The sequence below is a fragment of the Gracilinanus agilis genome, chromosome 4, assembly GCF_016433145.1.
Source record: "Gracilinanus agilis isolate LMUSP501 chromosome 4, AgileGrace, whole genome shotgun sequence".
Classification (NCBI taxonomy): domain Eukaryota; kingdom Metazoa; phylum Chordata; class Mammalia; order Didelphimorphia; family Didelphidae; genus Gracilinanus; species Gracilinanus agilis.
In genome coordinates this window covers 15,330,477-15,354,032 of record NC_058133.1, presented here as the reverse complement: position 1 = coordinate 15,354,032, position 23,556 = coordinate 15,330,477, and the positions used below count along the sequence as shown (strand labels likewise).

Here is a 23,556-nt window from a genome sequence, read left to right as displayed (position 1 = left end):
ATTTATAAGGGTTGGGCTAAAAGGTTTTTGGGTGGGCCAGAAGATTAGATTAGGAAACAGCTATGGTCCTTTGCCTCTGTGAGTCCACACATGTTTGATTCTTTCTTTATTTCAGGTCCTGTGCTAGACACTACTATAATGTGTGTTTGGTTCTTTCGGTAACTTTTTAGGTAGCTTCCTTGCACATCAGATGAAAAACTCTTACCTGTAAGTAGTGTTCGGGACATACACATCTCTGGCAGGAAATTCCAGGATTTCCCTGGTAGGTCTAACTCTACTGTCAGGATAGAGTTTGACTTGCAGCAATTCAGGGGTCAGGCAGTAATGGGGATTCTCTGGTGCAGGAGAAATGTCAATCTTCAGCTGAGCTGCATATTAAAAAATGATTACTGCAACAACTCAAAGAAAACACACATCAAATCTCTATTTAAACTTGCTCTGGCGATCTGGGTGCGTACAGTGTTCCTTATCAGGAACCTAGGAGGACATCTAAAAAGAACGGAATTAACGCCAGCCAAATTCTTTTCTTCACAGCCTCTCGGTTTATGGCCCAAACTAATCTGAAATGAACATGTCATTGGAAATTCACTAACTATTTAATGACCATTGTTAAATGATTAGCATTGACAAAGAACTAATTAATAGGAGAGATAATTGGATAATTAAGATGTGACCCCTGCCCTCGGAATTTATAAACTATATATTCAGTCCCATGAGCTCTAGAAAAGATATTTAATGTCTTAAAAACTGGATTATTTATGACACCTGGGCACAGGACTCTTAAAAGTGCTTTGCCTTTAGTAGCCTAAAGAAGTTTACACCGACCTTGGAAAGATTAAGCAAAATTTTACTCTGAAATGGTGGACTCAATTCAATATTATTGTGAATTATTATCATGTTTATGGCTTTTAATTATTATAGAAACTTGCTGAAAAGTTATTGCTTTTTTCCTGTATGGGGGAAAAATCTGCTTTTAGGATCTGTATAAAACTACCTTCCCCATTTCAGCACACAAATAATCACGGCTTCCCAATTCCCTTGTGTTCAAGCCATATATTTTGAAAGTTTAATGAGGTGAAGGTGAAGAACTGTAGTCAAATGGTATACCTAAGGATAGAGGGCGCATCTGTGAAATCAGAGGAAATGAATACATAAAATGGCAATTCCAATGCTTCGGAAACAAAACAAAAATGCTTATAATCATGTTCCTCCAAAATCAACACATACCTGTAATGGGTCTTAATCTCCTTAAGACAGAAGATGGCCTTCTCATATCAGCAAGAAATTTATAGAGATCTTCATCACTTAAGCGGTCTCCTTCCTGTTTGGACAGAAGAAGGGGCATTTTAAGGAGGATATGCAAATAAGTGAAGACAAATTCTGATTTTATACTGCCTAATTGGTTTCAGTAAAATGGGTCCTAAGGTCAACACAAGTATGGTGATGAATTCAACCCATTTATTTCCTTTCCTTTTTCATTTGTGCCCCCAATATTCTCCAGGGATCCAGTTTTATCAGGGTAGGTACTCTTTGTACTGAAACAGACCCCATGCTAGTTGCAACTGAACAGTCCGTCAACAGACACTTATTAAGCACTGACTGCACGCCAGAGATTCTGCTCAGTACCAAGGATATACAGACAAAAATCAAACAGACCCTTCCTACTTCTCCAGAAGCTAATGTCATTATTGGGGCATACAAGCACAAAGACTGGAGAAGTCAGAAGCTCCTGGGAAGATCATAAAGGAGAAGATATTTGGACTGACTTTAGAAGGAACTAAAGGTTTTAGGAGGAAGACATGAGGAGGGCGGGCACTCCAGGCCCTGGGGACCGAAGGTACAAAGGCACTCAGACGAGAGATGCTCTGTGCCATTTAAGGGGACAAAGAAGCAGAGAGGGAAATCCTCAGACAAGCAAACTCTATGAACCTGTTCTAGTCATCAGATGAAACCATCGACAGACCCATACTTGAAGCCGAGAGATCATTCATCCTGCCATGGCTTACATTCTGTCAGCCAAACCTTCAAGAATTCTGGAGTCAGAAAGAAGCACCAAAGCCTAAGTATGATGGGTGACTAACATTTGGCCATCAATGATAAAAGAGAAAATTCAGACAAAATAGTTCCATAAAACCACGATCTCCTCAATGTGTGGGCTCACTCCGAGCGTTTGGACCACAAGCCATCTGGGATGACTCGATGTGTGAAGTTCTTGTCCAACTTCTCCCACACAATTACCAGAGAGGGTCACGCTAGCAGGCTTGAGGTCATCTGCTACTTCCAATACTTCAGGCAACTAATACAACAATTAGGCATTCAATCGATCCCTCTATTTGTTATCATTGGGTCTTCAAAGATGGCTGGTGTATGACTCAACACCAAATCACAGGGGCAAAGGGTACCCAAAATGGCTGGATCCACCCTGAACCTAAAAGAACATCCCTTTGAAAACAGGCTGCTGAGGGGCCATCCAATTGGGGAAGCCCACCCCCGTAACAGATAAAGCTGGGAACACCACAAAGATTTTCCTTGTACCAAGTCTCAATTTGCCTCTTTGAAATTCCCATTCCCAACTCCCAATTCTGTTTCCTGGGGTGAATCAAAACACGACTTCTGACATGTGAGAGCCTTTCAAACACCTGATCAGTTGTATCACAACCCCACTAAGTCTTTTATGCCCTCAGGCTAAACATCAGTGTTTCCTTCAGCCAAGATCAAACTGGAGGAATTTGAGGTCTTAATGTTTTTGACCAACCAACCACTGCACCTTAAAAGATGAAACTCTATTCACTGATTGTTACTGCCTCACACACATAATTCTTGTAAAAAAAACCTCATTTGGAAAAAATAGCAGTCATCAGACACAGGAGTTGCTGCTGTTGTCCTATCCTTTTCTAATAATCACATCATCCTTTGCTACCTTCTCTTTTCTGAAATACATAAGGTGGCAGCTGCCTCAGAGATTTCTTCTGTCCTGGTTGAGCTTCTCCCCTTCTCGGTGGCACGATCCATTCCTCCCAGAGCAGGCCAGATGCACACAGTGAAGAGAGGTCAAAATTTCTCTACAGATATACTTACAGATCTTTAAAATAAAAAATGGCAAATCTTTCCCGTTTTCCATTGTCTTGTCTTCCTAATTTCATAAATAAGTATTCTTGATGTGATTTGGCTTACCTGAAGTCACACCAAGTGTTCACACCCAATTCGTTTTTTTTTTTAAACCCTTACCTTCTGTCTTGAAGTCAATACTGTGTATTGGCTCCAAGGCAGAAGAGTGGTAAGGGCTAGGCAATGGGGGTTAAGTGACTTACCCAGGGTCACACAGCTGGGAAGTTTCTGAGGCCAGATTTGAACCTAGGACCTCCCGTCTCTAGGCCTGGCTCTCCATCCACTGAGCTATCCAGCTGCCCCCCATCCAATTCATTTTTACTTCTACAGGTTTTTGCATTGTTTTTGGATAAAACACTGGTCATATCTTGTAGCACCCTCTCATACGTTCTGCAGGGAAGCCTGTCCCCTTCACCATGACTTCCCTTGGCTGCCAGGTTGCTCTGCTGGTTCCTAGAGGCATTAGAGGGCTCAGGGAGAAAAGCACCGGCCTGGAGGCAAGAAGACCTCAGCCTCACGTGTGGCTAATCACCGTCTGCCACTGTTTCCTCAACGGATGAATGAACCTAATACTAGCAGCTCCTTCCCAGGGTTGCGATGAGGTTCTAGTGAGAGAAGACTTGTGAAGTGCTCAGGCGGTCCAACAGGAGTTCCCTCCTCCCTTGCTGACATGCACCTTCAGGCCAGGACAGCCTCTAGACACCGGCAGCTTCTTCTCTGGCGAGAGGCTGTCCTCCTAACTGGCATCACGGGCTTCCATCAGAGCCAGGGCCACTGAGCATGGAGGCCTCGTCCCCTCCTCTGCCTTTCTTCTGCCCTGCTCTGGATTCTGCCATTTGCTTTAAGGGTTTGAATGGTCCAACTCTACCAGGTAGATGGTCCAACTTTACCCAAAGTGCCTAAATTCAGTGTTAAGAACAGATTCAATGGGGCGTTGTGCCAGGCCCTGGCAGAGAAGTGGGCTCTTCAAGGAAGAGAAAGACCTCCCAAGGCAGGGAGAGGGAGAGCACTGAGGCAATGACACAAAACCAGGAGACGGACGGACGCCCAAGCGTGGAAGGAATACAGACCGTAGAATGGGAGATTCAGTTTAAAAGGCAGATTGGATTCACCCAAGGGCCTCTGACTGCTTCTGGGCAAGCTGGGCAATCGCCAGCAGTGTGTGCTGGGACTCCATTGGGGTGAGGGTTGGGAGGGGTGCAGGCCCTGGGCACAAAAAGACAGTTGCTGCCCTCCAGAAGCTGCCAGTCTCAGGGAGCACCAACATGTCGACATTCTCTATACAAAGTGAGCTATAAAATAGGAGACAATGGCCAGAGGGAAGGCCCTGGATGAAGAGGGTTTGGGGAAGACTTCCTGCACAAGGTGGGATTTTAGTTGGGACTTAAAGGAAGCCAGGGAGGTCCAGAGTGACAGCAGCAGAGGGGGGATGCCTGGAGCTAAGAAATGGAGCATCCCTTCCTTTCCGTCTCAATAATGGGTTCCAGGCAGAAGAGCAGTAAGGGCTGGGCAATGGGGGTTAAGTGACTTGCCCAGGGTCACACAGCTGGGAAGGGTCTGAGGCCAGATTTGAACCCAGGACCTCCTGTCTCTAGGCCTGGCTCTATACATGGAGCCCTCCCCACCCCCCCAGTTGCCCGCTAGTGTGTCTTTCATGCAATAGGCAGGCAGTCAGGGCTTTTGATCCTGGAGGAGGGCAGGGAGTCGCTGGCATGTCCTGAGTTAAGGAGGGGGTTGAAGGAAAAGTCAACAGGGCTGGACTTATGCTTGAGAAAATCACTTTAGTGGCCAAATGGAGGCCGGTCTTGTGTCACTGGAATTTGGGGTTCATTAAGCTTTAATATTTAGATATAGGGTATAAACTTCCTGTGGACATTTAGAGGACTTGAGAACTACATTTCCCATAATTCAACGGGCTTCCTTCTTAAGTGCTGACGTGAGCCAGCATAAAGCGAAGCTTAAACAGAGGACTTGACTGGGACGCTCTCTTTGGGTACGAGGCAGCCAGGTGGGAGAAGGAATGGTGGGCCATTTGAATTCGACCTCAGCAGGCGTGCGGCCTTCTTAATTTCCAATACGGCATTAAATACACTATTAACACTTTTAAAGACAGCCATCTATATCAATATTATTTTTAACAGTCTGAAGTGGACAGAGACGCGAGGCTGGCAGGTGCTCATGAGGAGGGGAGGGGGTGGATTTGAGAGATGCTGCAAAAGAGGAATTCGCAGGCCTTCGCCACAGACTGGACACAAGGAGAGCCAGAAGGCCGGCTCTGGGGCAAAGGGGACGAGTGTACGACATCAACCAGCCTGAAAGGCAAGTGGCTGTGCCTGACTGGAGCTCGGCAGAGAGCCTGGAGCGGCCAAGGCAGAGCTGGCCCGGTCACTGGGCCTGGGGGAGCCGAGGCAGGCTGGAAGGCCCAGGTCAGAGCCCTGAGGGACCCCCCGGGGGGGCTGTGCTCCTGAGCAGGACCCAGCTAAGGAGGAAGGAGGAGAAACAGGACCGGCGTGTCCTGAAAAGCAGGAGGGAAGTGCACGAAGCGGGACAGAGCGACCAGCAGAGGCAAAGCCTGCCGAGAGGGCCGAGAACAGAGGACGGAGAAAAGGCCGCTACACCGGGCCCTCGGACATTACGGGGAGCTCTGGGGCCAGGAGCCAGGCGGCACGAGCCCAACAATAGGGGGAGGCACCAACTGCAGGCAGCCTACCAGGGAGGGCGGCCACGAAGAGACAGAGGCCGGGATCCAGGGAGGAGGGGGAGCTGGGCCTGTTGGGGTGGTAGGTGAGGGCCTTTCTGGAGGGAAGACAGAGGCCGGATGGTCTGCTGGAGGAGACGGGACGGCACGGGATCACTTGAACCCAGAGGGGAGATGGGGGTGAAGGAGAAGAGGGGCAGGAGGCCTCTGAGGGAGGGCCGAGGAACAAGGCGAACAGGCTGTGTATTCAGTAAAATGTGAGTCAGGTCCTCGAGGGAAGCGGGGGACAAGCCATGGGAGGGGGGTGACGAAGTCCAGACGGGCTGATAAGGGAAGCCCAGGAGGATGTCGAGCCCAGCGAGGACCCAACGGAGCTAGGGTAACCGGCAGGGAGCAGCTGCCTCCCTACGGTGGCACCAGCGAGCAGCACGCGGGAGGCTGCCCCGAGGGAGGTCGCCGCATAGACAGAAAGCAGAGAGGCAGCAGGTCAGACAAGGAGCTCCGGCTGTCAGAGCTGGCGAGCCAGAGGCAGGACCGTCTCTGCGTGTGGCTGAAGCTGTCCTGGAGACGAAGGGGCTGAAGAAAAGTCTGTCTGTGCGCTCAGGACAGCCGCCAGGGCGCTGCCAGGGAGCCCCGGCCCTCGAAGGACAAGGGGCCCCACAAGAGGACCACAGGGAGCCTGGCTGGCAGGCTGAGAGCCACAAAGGGGACAGAAGGCAAAGATGCCAGCAAGGCCGCCGAGGCAGAGAGGCAGCAGGCCGCGCTTGGGGAGATGGGGACGACGGAGGGAGTCCCCGAGACGCCGAGCCGGGCTGCGAGGACGATGCCGCTGGAGAGAGGGGGATGAGAGGGCGAGAAGACAAGAGTTCGGTTTTAAACGCGCTGAGCCGGAGGCAGGGAGAGACGAAAAGCAGAATTCAGGCAAGACCGGCCCGAGATCTCCAGACTAGGGAGACAATAGCAGAGAGCTGACCTGAGGAGGAGACGGCCCCGGCCACAAAGAAGACAAACCAGGAAGAGGCCAGAATCCGCAGAGATCCTGGAGGAGCCCCTTGGGGACCTGTCCAAGGAGCCCGAGGAGCAGAGAGAGCATCCCGGAGGTCAGTGAGGAGATGGGGGGATCGCCCGTGCCCAAAGCGGTACAAGGTCTGGAGGCCTGAGCCATGGGATCTGGTCACTTCCTGCAGGGGATGCCCAGAGAGGACGGCAAAGGAGAGCGGCCAGACTGCAAAGAGTCGAGGCATGGCTCGGGCTTGCAGAGCTTTCTTAGGACAAGAGAGGCAGGAGCAGGATAGGTGCCGGGAGGCGGAGCCAGACTGACCAGGGGAGGGAGGAGGCCCACCAGACAAAGGCCCACGGAGTGGGATCCGGCCTGGCCACAGGAGTTCTGATGGAGAGAGCCTGAGAGAAGGCAGGGGGGGCTCGGCACGGGGGCTCCGAGGAAGAGTGCAGGAGCCTCTGCCAAGAGCCGGCCCGCCACAGAGGCTCCAAGGACGGCTGCAGCAGGGAGTCCAGGGAGGGCAGAACCGCCGCAGAGCCAGGCAACGCAGAAGCTTCCCCAGGTGGCTCCGGGGCTGGCCTTGTGCTGTTCGGGGATGCTCAGCGCCGGCTGCATCTGGCTCCTTTACGCCTTCGTCTTCCATTCAGCCCCGACATCAAGGATCCCAAGGCATGAGGGGCTGCTTTAATTCCTCCATCGAGATGAGAACTTTGGCGTTCCGTCCTCGGGCTTCTCTCCCCACCAGCGTCCTCAGGAGCCCCTCAGCCTCCCCAGCAGGCTTTGTCACGCCCAGCTCAGCTTGCTGGCTCCTGCTTGTTGGGTTTCGTGAAAGAGGAGACCCCCAACGTACCATCAAGTCAGCTTCCTTATTGCTCGAGGACGCAAAGGAAGGGCCGCTGCTCCCTTCCTCTCCCCGTTCCTGTGGCTCTTTGGCCCCATTCAGACTGGCCTCACGGCTGGCCTTAGCACTGCTCACACATGGCAGCCCACAGATCCCTGGGGGTGGGTGGGTCTGGCTCAGACCTGTGTTTGCCCACCCGAGGGAGCCCTGGCACCACAAAGATGCCTGTTGGGCGCCCATGGGAGGCCGGGCAGCCCTCCGTGTCTCAGGGTCACTCCTGTGAGCCTCTATGAGGGATGGCTCAGGGGGTCGCAGGCACCCGCTGGTCACTCAGACGCCCAGGAGATACCTGTTTAAAGAAGTTGGTCACAGTGAGGGTGGCTGGCCGGAAGGTGGTCAGGCTGCAGGCCTCGTCTCCACTTGTCGTCCTTTCTAGGGAACGCCGGCCGACGACACTGGAATTCCTCCTCTCGGACCACGAGCCTTTGCGTTCTGCAGAAGGAAGAAGAGAGGATGTCCAGTGAAGGAGAGCCAGCACAGGTATCTGGGACCGAGCCCTTGGACCAGCCAGGGGCCTGGAGAAGGAGGTCGCCCTCAAGAAGGCCTGAGAACTGCCCGCTGACCCTTCCCCGGTGTGGGAGCCCAGGCACGTCCCTGCCCAGCCAGCCTCAGCTTCCTCATCCAGTAAATTGGCCTGTGCAGCACCTACTGGCTAGGCCCCGGACCGAGGGCTCCACAGCCCCGGGGAGACGCGGAAGTACTGGCCAGACTGAGCAGCACCATTTACTGCCTCGGGGCATAAAAGCCTGGATCCCCAAATGCCAAAAACAACTGTCAAACAGGGTTTCTCCCTGTAACTAAAGAAAGAAAGAAAATACTTTTTTAATAAGAGCCCCTGCGAAGCTCCTCGAGCTCTCCGGACGGCGGTCACGGCCACAGCACATGCTCAGGCCTTTTCCGCTCGCCCAACCCCCCGTGACCCCGCTTGGGGTTTTCTTGGCAGAGACGCCCGAGTGGCTCGACATTTCCTTCTGCGGCGCATGTGATAGACAGATGAGGAAACTCAGGCCAACGGGGGGGTCACCCGGCTAGTGAGTGTCTGAGGCCAGATTTGAACTCAGGAAGGGTCCCGAGTCCAGTCCCGACTGCTGGCGGCCCCAGATGCTCTTTTGCCCCTGCCTGAGCCAAAGGACGAGCCGACTCTTGCAACAGGCTCCGGAGTGTATCATGGCCGCCCTAAGGCTCTCCCTGGGCAGGAGGGCAGAGTCAGGGAGGGGGTCTCCACGGCCACTGGGCCCGTACCTGCGGCGCTGATCTCAACATCGCCCGAATCTCTCTCGAGGCTGCCGGCGCTGCTGACGATGTTCATCAGGTGGATGGCCGTCCAGGCGAAGGGCATGCGGTACTTCCCCAGCCGCTGGCAGAACTGCTCGGCCTGGCCCCGCAGCTTCTCCAGCTTCTCCTTGTTCTGAAAGCCAGACAGTGGTGTGCCATGTGCCCAGGATGGAGCCGCGGGGAGGGCACGGCCCATAGCACTGCCCACAGGCTGGCCCACACCACCGCCTGCATGGACACTCCATCACCCACCCACATGCCAGCCCACAGGGGCTCTGCACGGCCCATAGCACTGCCCACAGGCCGGCCCACACCCAGTAGTCCTTTTGCATAAGTCCTCAAATAGAAATGCAAGAAGGAGATGGTCAGCCTCTAAAGGCCCTCATTCATTCCCTCACTCCTTCCCTCCTTCCCTCCCTCCCTCTTTCCCTCCTTCCCTCCCTCCCTCCTTCCTTCCTTCCTTCCTTCCTTTCTTCCTTCCTTCCTCTCTCCTTTCCTCTCTCCCTTCCTTCCTCCCTCCCTCCTTCTTTTCCTCCATCCCACCCTCTTTTCTTCCTCCCTCCTTCCCTCCCTCCCTCCTTCCTTCCTTCCCTCTTTCCCTCCTTCCTTCCTTCCTTCCTTCTTTCCTTCCTTCCTTCCTTCCTTCCTTCCTTCCTTCCTTCCCTCCACAGCCCATGACAGAAGGTGGCACTTTGGGGGATGCCCAGGGACGACGGTCCGGCCTGTTCCCAGATTATAATCCAGGCTGTGGAGGAGACCGGAAGGAAGAACAGACATCTGGCTGGACGGGCTTCCTACCCGGCAGGCCCTTTTCTGGGCCCAGGTTGGTGAATCGGGGATTAACAAGAGGGGAGAGGACGACCCGGGGTGGCCCTGGGTCTCGGTCTCCGGCGTCCCCCACGCCGGGCCCCTCTGTGAGGCTAAAGTGTCTCCCAGCATGAGGAGCCTCGGGGGCGCTGCGGAGGGGGTCCGGCCAGGGGAGGCTCACCTTGGCGGCGTCGGCCTCTTTGAAGATCATGTAGGGCTCGGCGCACTCGCCGATGTCCCCCTGCTGCAGGACCTTCTCCAGCTGCAGAGAGAAGGGCAGAGCGTCAGGCGGTGCCCCCTCCTGTCGCAGCATCCCCGAGGGCTGGAGGGGCTTAGGGTGAGGAGGTGTGTGAGGCTAGATCTGAACCCAGGACCTCCCGTCTCCAGGCTGCTGCCCCTGCCAGGCAAGGTTCAGTTTCCCACCAAAAGGGCGACATTCCGCGTAAGGGGAGGCAAACTGAAGGATCGCCACGATTTCGCTGACCTGGGGTGCAAGGAGAGGGAGGCTGGGGGGGGGGGGATGAGGGGGGACGGGGAGCAGCCTAGCAGAGCAGAGGGGGCTCCGTGGGACCCTCAGCCCAGGGACAGTCTCTCAGGATCTTCCTCTGGCCACGCTCCCAGCAAGAGCCGCAGGACTGCTGCAGAGGGATGGCTTGAACCCGCGCTCCAGCCAGCTTTGAGCCAAGAGGCCCCGAGCCAAGGCCCACCTCTGGAAGGCCGGGATGGGATAAGAGCATCACTCGAGGCTCTCCAGAGCAAGGCCCCTCTAGGAGCCAAGCCGGGACACATGAGGCCCGTCATCTCCCCCCTCCTGGCCTTTGTCCTGGCTGTCCCTTCCCCACGAGGCCTCCGCGGTGCCCTGCCGTGTCCCTGCTGGGATGGGCGGGCCTCCCCGGGGGGCTCTGGGGCAGGCTCCGAGGCCCGTTTATGGGCCCCCTGAAGCCGAGTGTCATAGCGCGTGGGAAGCACAGACGGCCCTCAGAGCCTGGGTGGGCCTCATGGGCTTTCTCGAGCCAGAGGACGGGCCGCTGGTCCTCCTCCACTCCCAGAATGCTGTGCGTTTCCCATGGGAAGGGGCCGCCCTTCCCCCCAGGGCCAGGACAGCTCCAGGCTGCCCTTTCTGTTCTTCGAGGCTCTCCCGGCGCCACAGAGTCAGGAGGACCCAGGTTCAAATCCAGCCCCTGCCCCCATCACGGGGGACCCCGAGCCACGGCAGGCCCGCCGGGCAGGCCTCGCTCTCACCTTGATCACCAGGAACACGTCTTGCGAAGGGTATGTGATGGAGAAGATGGCGGACCTGGCCAGGGTGGTGATGGCGGCCGGGGGCACATGGGGGCGCAGCAGGCCCTTCATGGGCTCCGAGTTCAGGTCAAAGTAGAAGTTCTCGGAGATCTGGGGAGGCGGGGGGAAAGGGGGGGGTCTTTAGCCCGTTAGCGCTGGCAGGACACGGCGCCGCCACCCTCACTGGAGGCCGAACTCCAGAGAAGCGGCCTGCTTGGAGGAGGCGGTGATGACAGGAAAGGGGGGGCTGAAGCCCAGGAAGCTGCGGCTGTACCCCAAGAGTCCCCAAGGAGGACCGTGTCAGGGTCAGGCTGAGGGCCCAGCAGGCGGGCAGTGGCACCCCCTCCCCACCTCCCCAGGAGCAGAGGCTTCCAGCCATACAAAGAGCTCACTGATGAGATGCAGAGCCCGACCCACGTCCGGGCACGCTCAGGGTCACTAAGGGAGAAAGTTGGGCAGAGGCAGGAAGAAGGGCCCACGCCTCAAAGTTTGGGAAAATGACCCCAAGTGCCACCATGGGGGCCTCCAGGCCTCGCAGCAGCCAACAATCTCTCCCCCGACTTCAGGATGATTTTATCTTCCAAGAAGAGAATGGGGCGGCTGGGAGTTCAGGCCTGGATACTGGAGGTTCTGGGTTCAAATCTGGCCTCAGACCCTCTGGCTGGGTGACCCTGGACAAGTCGCTTCATCCCCACTGCCTGACCTTGGCCTGGTTCTGAGACAGAAGGGGAGGCCTTCGGAACAAAGAAGCAGAGAAACCTGCTCTGGACACGAGCTTTAGCCCCAAGAAGGAAAGGCCGATGCATCAGAAATCATAATTTCTAGCTCTCCCAGCAAAGCCCCGTCACCCCACGGCCTTCGCCAAGCAGGAAGCGTGATGGAAGCACCTCGAGGAAGCGCACCTCCTCCGGGTCAGTCGCTGATGCATGGAGGGAAGGCTGGGCCTGGCCGTGCGACCAGAGGAAGGCTCTGGGCTGAGTCGGGGCCGCAGTTCCTTTCTACCTGCCCCAGAACAGCTGTCTGATGGTGCCCACCAAGGCTGACATTCCCCAGAATCTGGCTCTGTTTGAAGATCCCTTTTTGCCGGTTCTAGATTATGGTCCTTCCTCTGCTAAAATCTTCCCAAGTTTACCTTTGGAATGTAAATTTTGCCCTTTCCCTCTTGGTAGCTTTAAATGCTTGCTGTGAAGTGTTTTCCCTTCTGATTCAGTCACTGGAAATGACATAAGATTATGAAAAGCTTCATCTGGAGGTCAGGGATGAATTTTTAGACACCTGGAGTCTGTGCTGAGCATACAATGAGGACTGATTCTTAAAATGTCTCTGCATAGGATGAGGATCATTGGCGGCAGGACCTATCAATGAACGCTTAGATACTTCCAAATAGCAGAAATGAATGGACTAGAATAACTCAGGAAGATCAGTTCCCCAAAAATGATAAGTCAAGTGTGTAATTCTTAAGGCCAAGAGTAACTGAAGAAGAGGAAAAAGGGACCAATGTAGATATAGAGAGAATTCATCCAGAAAATCAGAATCTGAAAAGTCAAGTCAAAAAATAAAAAACACACTCTTTGCAGATGATATGATGGTATACTTAAAAAATCCTAGAGAATCAACTAAGAGGCTGGTAGAAATAATCAACAACTTTAGCAAAGAGGCAGGATACAAAATAAATGCACATAAATCATCAGCATTTCTATATATTTCTAACACATTAGAGCAGCAAGAGGTAGAAAGAGAAACACCATTTAAAATCACCCTAGACAATATAAAATACTTGGGAATCTATCTAACAAAACAAACACAGCTATTATACGAAAACAACTACAAAACACTTTCCAAACAAATAAAACTGGACCTCAACAATTGGAAAGCCATTAATTGTTCATGGGTAGGACGAGCTAACATAATAAAAATGACAATTCTACCCAAATTAATTTACCTATTTAGCGCCATGCCTATCAAATTACCAAAAAACTTCTTTACTGAATTAGGAAAAACTATAACAAATTTCATTTGGAATAACAAAAGATCAAGAATATCAAGGGAAATAATGAAAAAAAATGTAAAGGAAGGGGGCCTAGCAGTACCAGATATTAAACTATACTATAAAGCAGCAGTCATCAAAACAATATGGTACTGGCTAAGAGATAGAAGGGAGGATCAGTGGAATAGACTTGGGGTTAATGACATCAGCAAGACAGTGTATGATAAACCCAAAGAGCCCAACTTTTGGGACATGAATCCACTATTTGACAAAAACTGCTGGGAAATCTGGAAAACAATATGGGAAAGATTAGGTTTAGATCAACATCTCACACCCTACACCAAGATAAATTCAGAATGGGTGAACGACTTGAATATAAAGAGGGAAACTATAAACATGTTAAGTTGGAGTGAGCTGAGGACAGAGAGGAAAATGAGGGACAAAAAGAAAAGGTTTGTTTTTTTAAGCTCTGAAAAGGATCAAAACTAGAAGCTTGAGCCAATGCAGCAGGGACAGACAGGGTGGTTGGGAGCTTCATAATCCGCTCAAGGCTCTTCATTTCTTTTAGTGGCAGCACTACCACACTAGAAGATGAGGGAAGACAGTGGATCAGTCAGACAAGCTACTAACAAAGGATCTCATCACCTCCTGATGTGATCAAGTGAGGCCCAGATGATGACAGCACCATGAGAGGGATTCAAAACCAGCTGAGGGCTAATGGCTCATCATCAGAGGCAGAGGACCTAAACTGTGCAAGACTCTGGGATGTTTCATACTTTTATCAAAGATCTGGATAAAGGCAGAGATGGCGCACTGGTCCCAACTAAAGATCGCTAAAACCAAGAATAAGTGAAGATAGCAGGGGTCAATATGGGACTGCAGGCCACAGACTGAGAAAAGCACAAAATGGCACCATCTCAGTGGCATTGTGTTCTTGGTTACCTGACTAAATGTCAGGCCCTATGCCAGACAAGTGACACTTCTGGTTTGGAGCATTAGGCTGGATCTGGCCAGCTGGAATTCAGTCTTCTTGTTCCCAGCTCAGGGTAACCTCACAAGTCTAATCCAGGGAAGAAGTGGGCACAGAGCAGTTGTTCTGGAATCAATCTGGCTAAAAATGGCTTGAAATCTCAATGTGAATCCACAGAGCACTGCAGTAACCAGGAAAGCCAGTGAGAACTTGGGCTGCACTAAGAGGGCATTTGTGGTTTATGATGATGACTCTTGGATGCCCAGCGTTTCTCTCCCTATGGCCCACAGAGGCACCAAGTGGTGCCCTTCTCAAACCTGCAGCTGATGAAAAGCTAGGTTAGATGATGGACTTGCTACACATCCACCCTACAAAAACAGAGTCAAAGAGGAACAGATTTTGTCTGGATCACATGAAGTCCCTCAATGAAGGGCCTATATGCACGTGTAGATGGATGAATCATACACACACACATCTAGCTACAGAGATAGAGGACAAGTGTTGCTCATTGGACAAGTGGACAATAAACCAGGCAAAGAAAGAGAAAACAGTTCATGATATGGTAACCCATTAAGTCCTTTCACTGATTCCAAGCATTTAGATGCTACAAAAATCTCTCCTTTGAACTCCAGTTTTCACTCAGGGATGCTTAACATTCATAAATCATAAAACATCATAAATTTGGAAGAAACAAAACCCCATATAACCCAGGGGACAAAGGCAGCAGAAGCTGGAGAACAGAAGGCAGCACACTGACCAATAAAACTTCACCAAAATTAGGATCAAAGCTACTGACTTAGAGAATTGCCCTGCTGGCAGGGACCTCTAAGGCCACCATCTATGTCCCTGGAGAAAGACACAGGACACCATCTAGCAAAAACCATGTCCACAAATGCATGTGTGACCACACTCCTGGGCCCGGGTCCTAGCTCTGACGCTGAGTCCACAGATGTGTGAGCTTCTCTGGCCCTGGGTGAGAGGAGCTTAGGGGCTTTCCTGAAGGGAATCTCTAATCAGTGGTGGATGACCACAATGGTCCTCCTGGGCCAGGAAGGGAACCGAAGCTGACCTCCAGAATGGCTGATATGTCTAGCCTCAAAGCAGCACCTACTTTTTTAAAGAACAAAATTAAAGAAGATAGGAAGGTATAGAGGCACCAATTTATACCAGGGAAAGAAGTGCTCGAACAAAGGGATTACTGCTATTAAATGACCAAAAGAAGCATATTTTTCAACACAGAATATTCTAAAATGCAAAAGACCATTCTAGCTCCTGGTGGGGAAAAAAAGCAATGAGAACATTTGATGACTATCATTTTCTTTGTCTTTTCTCTATGACCACATTTTAAAAAATAATATTCAAGAATTTTACCATTCATTTCAAATTCTTTATACTGTTTAATTTTGACATTTTTTTCCCCAAAATGAAATCCCTTGATCATGTTGCAGTTTACCTTCAAGTTTGCTTCACAACAGAAAAATCCTTAACAACCTTAAGAGAATTTTAAAAAACTTTAAAGGAATGAATTTAAATTAATTTTTAAAAGGAAAAAATGCTGATAATTAAATTTTTTTCCTAAAATTGCTATTTAGGGTTTTTTTGGGTCAAAAACCTTTTGTTAAATATGTCTCCTATGTACCAAGAACTCTGCAAAATGCTAGTAAAAGATTACTATCTACTAATTACCTGTCACTTTAAGTGCTTCATATATACCTTACAAAACAATATTCCAGGGACATTTTTTAAAATTATGACTTATAATTATAGTTAAAAATATCAAAAATAGATTTCAGAAATATTTTTGAAAGTTACAAATGATGATTCTGTCAGAAAACTATATTCCCATACGCCCCAAACTTACCTTTTTCTTTTCCTTGACGTCGTATAAAGCCAAACTTGCAAAAATGGGTTCAATTTCAATTTCAAATCTAAAGCAAAAATAAAAACTTGATGAATTCTCCACAAGAAGAAAATATTCCATTTTAACAGGTGCATTTTTCGCACATATGGCCAATGACTTCCCCACCACCTAGCCGTATTAAGAGCTTTAGAGAGGGACACAACTACTAGCTTCCAACATAGGATGGGCCGCCAGACGGAGCGGGAGTTAGAACCGTAGGCAGATCTAATGACACGGGGGAGAGTGGCCTGAGGAAGACGTGGCCTTGACAGGAGAATTCCCTAACAGCAGCCCCCAGTGAATGCACGGGCTGCTCCAGAGGCAGGGGCTCCCCCTCCTGACAGAGTAGAGGTCCAGCCAACACAGATGCTGAGGGCTCCTCGACAAAGAGAAACGTTCCTGTTGCATTCAAGAATTTCCTTTTTCCCGCCCCAAGAGACACAGGCCCTTCCTGGCTGGGTGACCCTGGGTAGGTCATTTGCCCCGCACGGCCCAGCCCTTAGCCTCTTCTGCCTGGAACCGATGCCTGGTGGCAAAGGAGATGGCAGGCAAGGGTTTAAAGAAGGAGGAAGCGCAGGAGAACGAGGCTCAGCTTTTGCTCCCGACTGTGCATCGGCTCCTTCGGCATCGCTCCACAGTCAGGAGAGTCAAGCACAGGAGCCGGGACTGGCTCACGGGGCTCAATCACAGGTTTGGAGTTCAAACCGTGCCTCCTCCGCAGGCTGGCCACGGCGGGACCCTTCCTCGACTCCTCTGCGGACCGTGAGGATGAAGGAGGGCTATCTGGAAGGCAGCTCACAGCCCCCTTCCCACGCGAGCTGGTGGCACTGGCTCTGCACAGGGTGCTCTGCTACCACAACGGGCAAAAACAGGATTCTGGCAATGCCGCCGTCTACAAACATTTTCTGAATCGCAGACGTGCCCCATCCTCACGGTGGCCCAGAGGGACGGTCTGACGAGGGAGCCAAGCCACTGGCTCAGACACAGAGGCTGAGCTCGCTGGGGCGATCCCTCCGAGGGAGCCACAGCAGCCCCAGGCCCCAGTTGTCAGAGGAGGGTCACCGACGACGAAGGGGCACGGCGAGCTCTGGCTCATTAGCGCTGCCTCCTGGGTCTCCAGGGAAAGGGCGTAAAACATGTGACACCGGCTCTACAAGGAACCGGCCACAGTGCTCAAGTGGCTGCCTCAGAGCTGGAACCTTTTTAAAAAAATTCAAAAACTTGACCTTCTGTCTTAGGGTTGGTACATAATGTTGCCTTCAAGGCAGAAAAGTGGTAATATGACCTAGGCCAGCGGGGGTAAGTGACTTGCCCAGGGTTACACAGCTAGGAAGTATCTGAGGTCAAATTTGAACCCAGATCCTCCTGGGGCTGAAAGCTTCTTTAGCACTCTTTATTGCTAACACGTTTTTCTCCTTTTCTCTCAAATATTCCTTCTTTAAAGAAACAAATGTCACGAAAATTAATTTCGACCAAAACAAAGCAAGCTCTGCTCTGGTTCTAAAGTTTATCCACTTGCTCATCTGAGAACAAAAGTAAAATTGTATTCTATTGACAAAGAAATGCACTTTGCAAACTCTTGGGAGAGGTGGCTTAAAAATCCAGGTTTGTGCCTTTGGGAGCTTCCACTTTAAACGTTCAAGAATCATTTCTGGTCACTTAGCATGTATAATGGAGGCTGGCCTCTCCTTGGGGTCCTCTGGGAACAAATCACTCAGGGGAGCAGCATGGAAAACCACGGAGGCCCGAAGGACCAGGAAGGAGGGGAAAGATGCCATGCTGGTGGAAAAGGAAGCCTGCAGGAAAAGAAGGCAATACTTACTTGAGGGATAAGCATTTTACAAGAAGTCTTTGACCAAAATGTTCTTTGGGTACTTCAGGAATGCTAAGTCGTTCAATTGGTTCTTCCTACAATTTGACAAACAAAACGAAAAATGAGCAAGCTTTCCAAAGTGCAGATGTTTCCAAAAATTCTTCTACCAAAAGTTAGGTATAGGGGCAGCTGGGTAGCTCAGTGGATGGAGAGTCAGACCTAGAGACGAGAGGTCCTGGGTTCAAATCCGGCCTCAGACACTTCCCAGCTGGGTGACCCTGGCAAGTCACTTGACCCCCATTGCCCACCCTTATCACTCTTCCACCTAGGAGCCAATTCACAGAAGTTAAGGGTTTGGGAAAAAAAAGTTAGGTATACACAATGTTTACTTCTTTCGAGGGTTGGCAGAAAAGATTTCAATGTTTTTAACTGAGAGCAAAGATGATCTGTGCACAATTCAAAATCACCAGAACTTAAACATGGCTTGGATTGTGCATAAGTGATGGCACTAGAAATAAGTTATTTTCTAGCAATGGTACTTTGAAAGTTAGACAGCAGTGGCAAGTTAAATCTGGTTTTTTTTTTCCCCCATAAAGTTTAAAATTATACTAACATCCCTAAAGTTTCTACAAATGAGAGTTCTGTGAGAACTTACTTTATGTGTGCAAAACTTTATTCTGGGGTAATCCAGTGATGAAGGAAGCTCATAATCAAGTGGGGTGGCCAGAGAGCTAGCCCAGGAACCCCCACCCACACTGAATTCGAGGGGCAAAAAGAAGTTCCCAGTCAGGCCAGGACGGTCTTCTTATCTGTGTCCATCGTACCAGAACTCCCAGTACCTCATCTGGTGCCGGGTGCAGTGCGAAGAGCTCCTTGTGCCGGTTGGCTTTCCTTTGGTCATCGTTCTGATGGTCAATATCTTCATTTGGGGTACGATCAAGCAGGCTGGGGAGCAGAGCATCAGGCAGAGAATTCTTCAAGTCAAAGATGCTGCAGGCCCAGCTGCCCCGGGGAGTGTCATCGATCGACATGGATCGTCGTTTAAGGTCATCCTGTGATGGGGAATGCCAAGTAGACAAAATCCAGTGACAAATAGGCACATTTTTTAAGGACTCAAGTTAAAAAAAGCTTTTACCATCCAATGGAAAGAATATTACTTGCTCATCCTGGTAGCTGTTGCCATCGGGTGCTTCATCGGATTCAAAGATCTGTTTGGGCAAACCTTTTTGCCTTTCTTTCTGTTTGTCTAACGAATTAGGATTAAAGCCTGTTCCCAATTTGTGGTACCTGTTAAAAAAGCAAACAATTAAATTGACTTAACTTTGCCAAACTCTCAGCTCATCACTATGATTACTCAAGGAATACATTTTCCTCTACAATATTTCTTGCCATTTAAAGAAATGAACAAATGGCCAACCACTGTAGGTACCAGAATGTTTCATATTCATCTAAAAATATTCACTTAATATTTTTAGTGGGCCCTTAAATGCCTCCAGAAAGAGAATATTTTCTCTTTTCCACTGCAGTCCAAGAAGTGATTTCTCATCCCATTTCTTTGTGTGTGACAGTGAATCCATCAATATTCATTTTAATTAATTATGTGCCAGGCCCTGTGTTTAGCACTGCGGACACAAAAAGAGACAAAATACAGTCCCGGCCCTCCGGGAGCTCCCAGTCTAATGAGGGAGATGGCATGCCAACAAATCTACACAAAATGAAAGCATATACTGCATAAATAGGAAATAACCAACAGAGCAAATTAAAAGAGGCTGGGAAAGGTTTTTGGTAGAAGATGGGACTTTAGTTGGGACTTAGAGAAAGTAGGAGACAGAGAAGAGGGAGAAGAACATCCCAGCCAGGGGGGAAAGGCAGAGAAAATGCCAGGAAGAGCAAGATAGAGGCAATGGAACCAAAGTTATAAAAACAAGAGCCATTCCCTAATTGGTAATGGTCAAAGGATATGAACTAGCAATTTTCAGAGGAAGAAATCAAAACGATCAAGAGCCACGTGAAAAAATGCTCCAAATCACGGCTGACCAGAGAAATGCAAATTAAACCAACTCTGAGATCACACCTCGACCCTTTCGTGGCCTACGTGAAGGAAAGGGAAGGGAAACAATGAATGTCAGAGGGATGCCGGAGAGCAGGCACAAATGCACCGCTGGGAGAACACAGCCCCAGCCCCACCGGGGCCCCATTCAAAGAGAGCCAAGAGGAAGGGCCTGCATGTAAAACACTGAGAGCGGCTCTTTTTGTGGTGGCAAAAGCCTGGAAGCTGAGGGGGTGCCATCACTGGGGGCTGAAGAGGAATTCATGGCGGATGACCGTGATGGGTATGGCGGTGCCACAAGGACGAGGAGGGGCTGGTTTCAGACAAATGGTGGCAAAGCGAAGGGAGAAGAACCAGAGGTCCCTGTGGACAGAAGAGCAGCACAGGGATGAAGGCCCGGGGGGAGAATGGCACCCCCTTCCAGGGGATCTGAGGCAGTGCGCGGGCGGCGGCAGCGATGAAGGGCTTCTCTTTCTTCTTCCCTACGTTTCGCGTGACCTGACACGGAAAACGGGCGCCGTATTTCTTTCCTTCCCCATGGGTGGGAGGGAAGGGAGGGAGAGAATGAAGGACCAAAAAGAAACATGCTTTACCTTCCTTTCAAGGAACTGTGTCTGGGTTTCCTCTAAAAAATCTGTTTGCTCATGACGGGCCAGGCAGGCGCCACATGCAGAACGCTGTTCGGGGTGAGAAATCAGACGTGACAGCTTTCAAAGCTCACGCCAGCGTCATGGCGGCCGGCTCCCGCCCTCCGGGCCCTGCTGAGAAGCTCTTTTTATGTTTTCGCAAAGCTGTTCCTATTCTTGATCCTTTCTTTGGCCCTCCCACCCCCAACAAGTCCAGGGGATTCAGAGACAGCCAGCGCCCTGGCAGCACCTGCTCTGGCCGGAAGGGACACGAGGCTCACGGACAGTGTCCAGGGCCAGGCCTGTCCAGGGCGTAGCTCGGACATGGGGGGGGTCCCTGGCCTGCTTTTCTCACTATCATTTCAATGACGTCTCACCAAGACTCCCTGCATGCTTCCTGCTCACTGTGTCTTACATTCCAATAATAATATTCTCCAGCTGGCAGGCAGCCCAATTCCTGTGTGAATGGAGAAAAGACTGTGAAGACATGGGATGGTGCACACTACTTGCCTGCCTAGACGGGGGCTGCACGGACAGAGCCTGGGCCCTGCGCCCCAAAAAGACTTTCCAGCTGTGGGAGCTGCGCAGACGGAGGAAGGAGAGGAGGCTGGAGCCTCGGCTGATAGCCGCCACGTGGACGAAGATGCAGCCGGTGAGAGAGCTGGAGCAATTGGACAAGTGGAAGGACATTACCTGCCCCCAGAAGTCAGCCGTGGACAATGGAGATTTAGAATATAAATCACAGTCCTGAGGAGGGACATGGGAGCGGGACTGACTGAATTATAAAGTGAAAAGAGTCAAGGGAGGAAAATGCCAGTTAAAGAAAGGGAAGAGAAGCCAAAGCCATGCCAAGAAGAGTATTTCAGGATGGCAATGGAAACCAACAAAAATGGAAAATGGAAACAATCTTTGGGTAAGTGACTTGCCCAGGGTCACTTACTGAGAAATGTCTAAGGACAGATTTGAATCCAGGACCTCCTATCTCTGAGCCAGCTCTCAATCCACTAAGCCACCCAGCTGCCTGCCTCTAAGGGTGTAAAGATTATTAAGAAAACCTTTTTACAATCAGTAACTGTGGCTCCACCATCCTTGGACTCTAGGGCCAGTTTGAAAAGAGCTAAATGACAAAGTGGAAATGTTACTGAAGAAATCACAGGTGAAAAGTCAGTGAACTGTCCGATCTACAGAGATGTCTGAGCTTCTGGCAAAACCTTTCTGAGGGCAGTTGATAAATTCTACTCACTTCCGGCTTCAGATACTTACTATCTGTATGACTCCAGGCAAGCCCTTTAACTATTTGCCTCAGTTTCTTCAACTGTAAAATGGGAATATTAATGGCACCTACCTCTCTGAGATAATCTTTATAAAGCACTGAGGACAGTACCAGGCATAGAGCAGCCAATTCTCTTCCTCTCAGTTTGGGAGACATTCCCAAGGTAAAAGGAGAAGAGCAGAAGTTTGGGAAATATCTCAGGTCTTATGGCTACCTCCAAAGTGATGAGACATTATCAATATCTGCCAGTTATCTTGGCTCTACAAAACCATTATAAAGAGTTTTATAATTATAAATTATAATATAAATAATTTAATTAATCAAGGTTGTCCCAATGGAGATATGAGAAAGGCTTTCATAAACCCCACACTGCAGCGACCACATCTTCATGGGTGCACAATTGCCTGAAAGTTAGAGAGGACAGAAGATTTCTTGAGTCAATGAATGAATGAATGAATGAATGAATGAATGAATGAATGAAAAAGCCTGTGTGAAGCACTCGTAAAGCCAAGTCCTAAGCTAGGACAGGGGAGATGTCTCTGCCCTCAAGAAGCTCCCATTCAAACCGGGGAGGCCAAGGCCAAGGAAAGGTGTGCTGGTCAAGGAAAAAAGGCTGGAGGGGAGACGGTCATCATCACCATCACTGAGGAGATTCAGAACAGAGTCCAAATGGAAGAATTCCCCACCAAGAGGGAGGTCTTCTGGAGCAAAACGTGTGCTCAGCATCGTGTGTACCAGATCAAACCCAAGAATGCCGCAGGCTCCTTCCCTAAAAGACCCACCAACTCTCAAATGAGTCTGACCTAACTAGCCACACCAGAAAAGCCAGGCAGACAATGGACGATGATTATTCGTGCTCTGGTGTGTGTGTGCACAGACGATTCAATGGCTCATCCATCAGGGAATTAGGAAGGCTTAAAGTACACAGAGCGGGGCCCAGAATAGAACAGGAGAGAATAGAGGAGAGTCTTAGGGAACCCGAGAGGGTCATTTCCCTCCAAAAGAAACTCATCTTAACATGACAGTTTTCTGGTAGGACTGTGTGGCCGCAAGTCAGAGATGACTAGAGCCTCTAAAGACAGAAGCTGAGAGGCACAGAGTGGCCGTGAGGAGATGGACAACATCACCAACAGAGAAGTGGACACTTGCACAAAAAAGATGGAGCATATAGCAAGAGTGTGGAATAGTCAACCAACAGTCTATGTGTTCTACTGCTATGATGGGATAGACAAAAATGTCTCAATCTGCTGATGAAATCTCGAGGGCAGATTTACAAGAAAGCAAGAAGGGTCACAAGGGACAAGCAGGGATGGAGGGGCTGCAATTTGTACTTTTGAATGGACCCAGACTGAGGAGAGCACGGATATATGTGTGCATGATCCTGGTCTAAAAGACTAATTAGTGACTAATAATATTGAACCAATAGAAGTAAAAGAAATGAACTGCTTAATTCTGATAATATAGTTCCAAGATCTCACTTTATGTAAATACCTTTACACGCCTTTTAAATGACTGCTTTGAACAAAATTTTCCATTGGTATTAAGTGTGCTTTACAAATAAGCACACTAAATGAGAGGAGAAAGTTTGGGTCAGAAAGCAGACTAGAATTTGGCTGATAACTCACAGATGTTCTATATTCACTTAGTCACAAGGCCTCTTTAAAAAGTGTTCTGAGAAGACACCCTATGTTTAAACACACACACACTCTCATGCTCTCCCTCCCCTTTCCCCTCTCCCTCTGTCTCTCCTTACCTCCCTCTCCTTCTCTTTCCTCTCTTTGGCGCCTCTCTCTCTCTCTCTCTCTCTCTCTCTCTCTCTCTCTCTCTCTCTCTCTCTCTCTCTTTCTCTCTCCTTCTCTCTCTCTCT

At 50.1% G+C, this 23,556-nt stretch overlaps 1 protein-coding gene across 1 annotated transcript in view; it reads right to left on the bottom strand.

Moving 5' to 3' along the window:
• Positions 1-23,556, bottom strand: part of DOCK7 (dedicator of cytokinesis 7) — a 151,081-nt gene that overhangs the window by 116,137 nt on the left and 11,388 nt on the right. Inside the window, exons 8-17 of the mRNA XM_044674772.1 lie at positions 18,898-19,027; positions 18,580-18,792; positions 17,750-17,835; positions 15,889-15,955; positions 11,032-11,181; positions 9,971-10,051; positions 8,950-9,115; positions 7,997-8,139; positions 1,228-1,321; positions 206-368 (exon numbers count right to left, since the gene is read on the bottom strand). Of these exons, the coding sequence (XP_044530707.1) occupies positions 206-368; positions 1,228-1,321; positions 7,997-8,139; positions 8,950-9,115; positions 9,971-10,051; positions 11,032-11,181; positions 15,889-15,955; positions 17,750-17,835; positions 18,580-18,792; positions 18,898-19,027 (1,293 nt within the window). The remainder of the gene's footprint in view (positions 1-205; positions 369-1,227; positions 1,322-7,996; positions 8,140-8,949; positions 9,116-9,970; positions 10,052-11,031; positions 11,182-15,888; positions 15,956-17,749; positions 17,836-18,579; positions 18,793-18,897; positions 19,028-23,556) is intronic.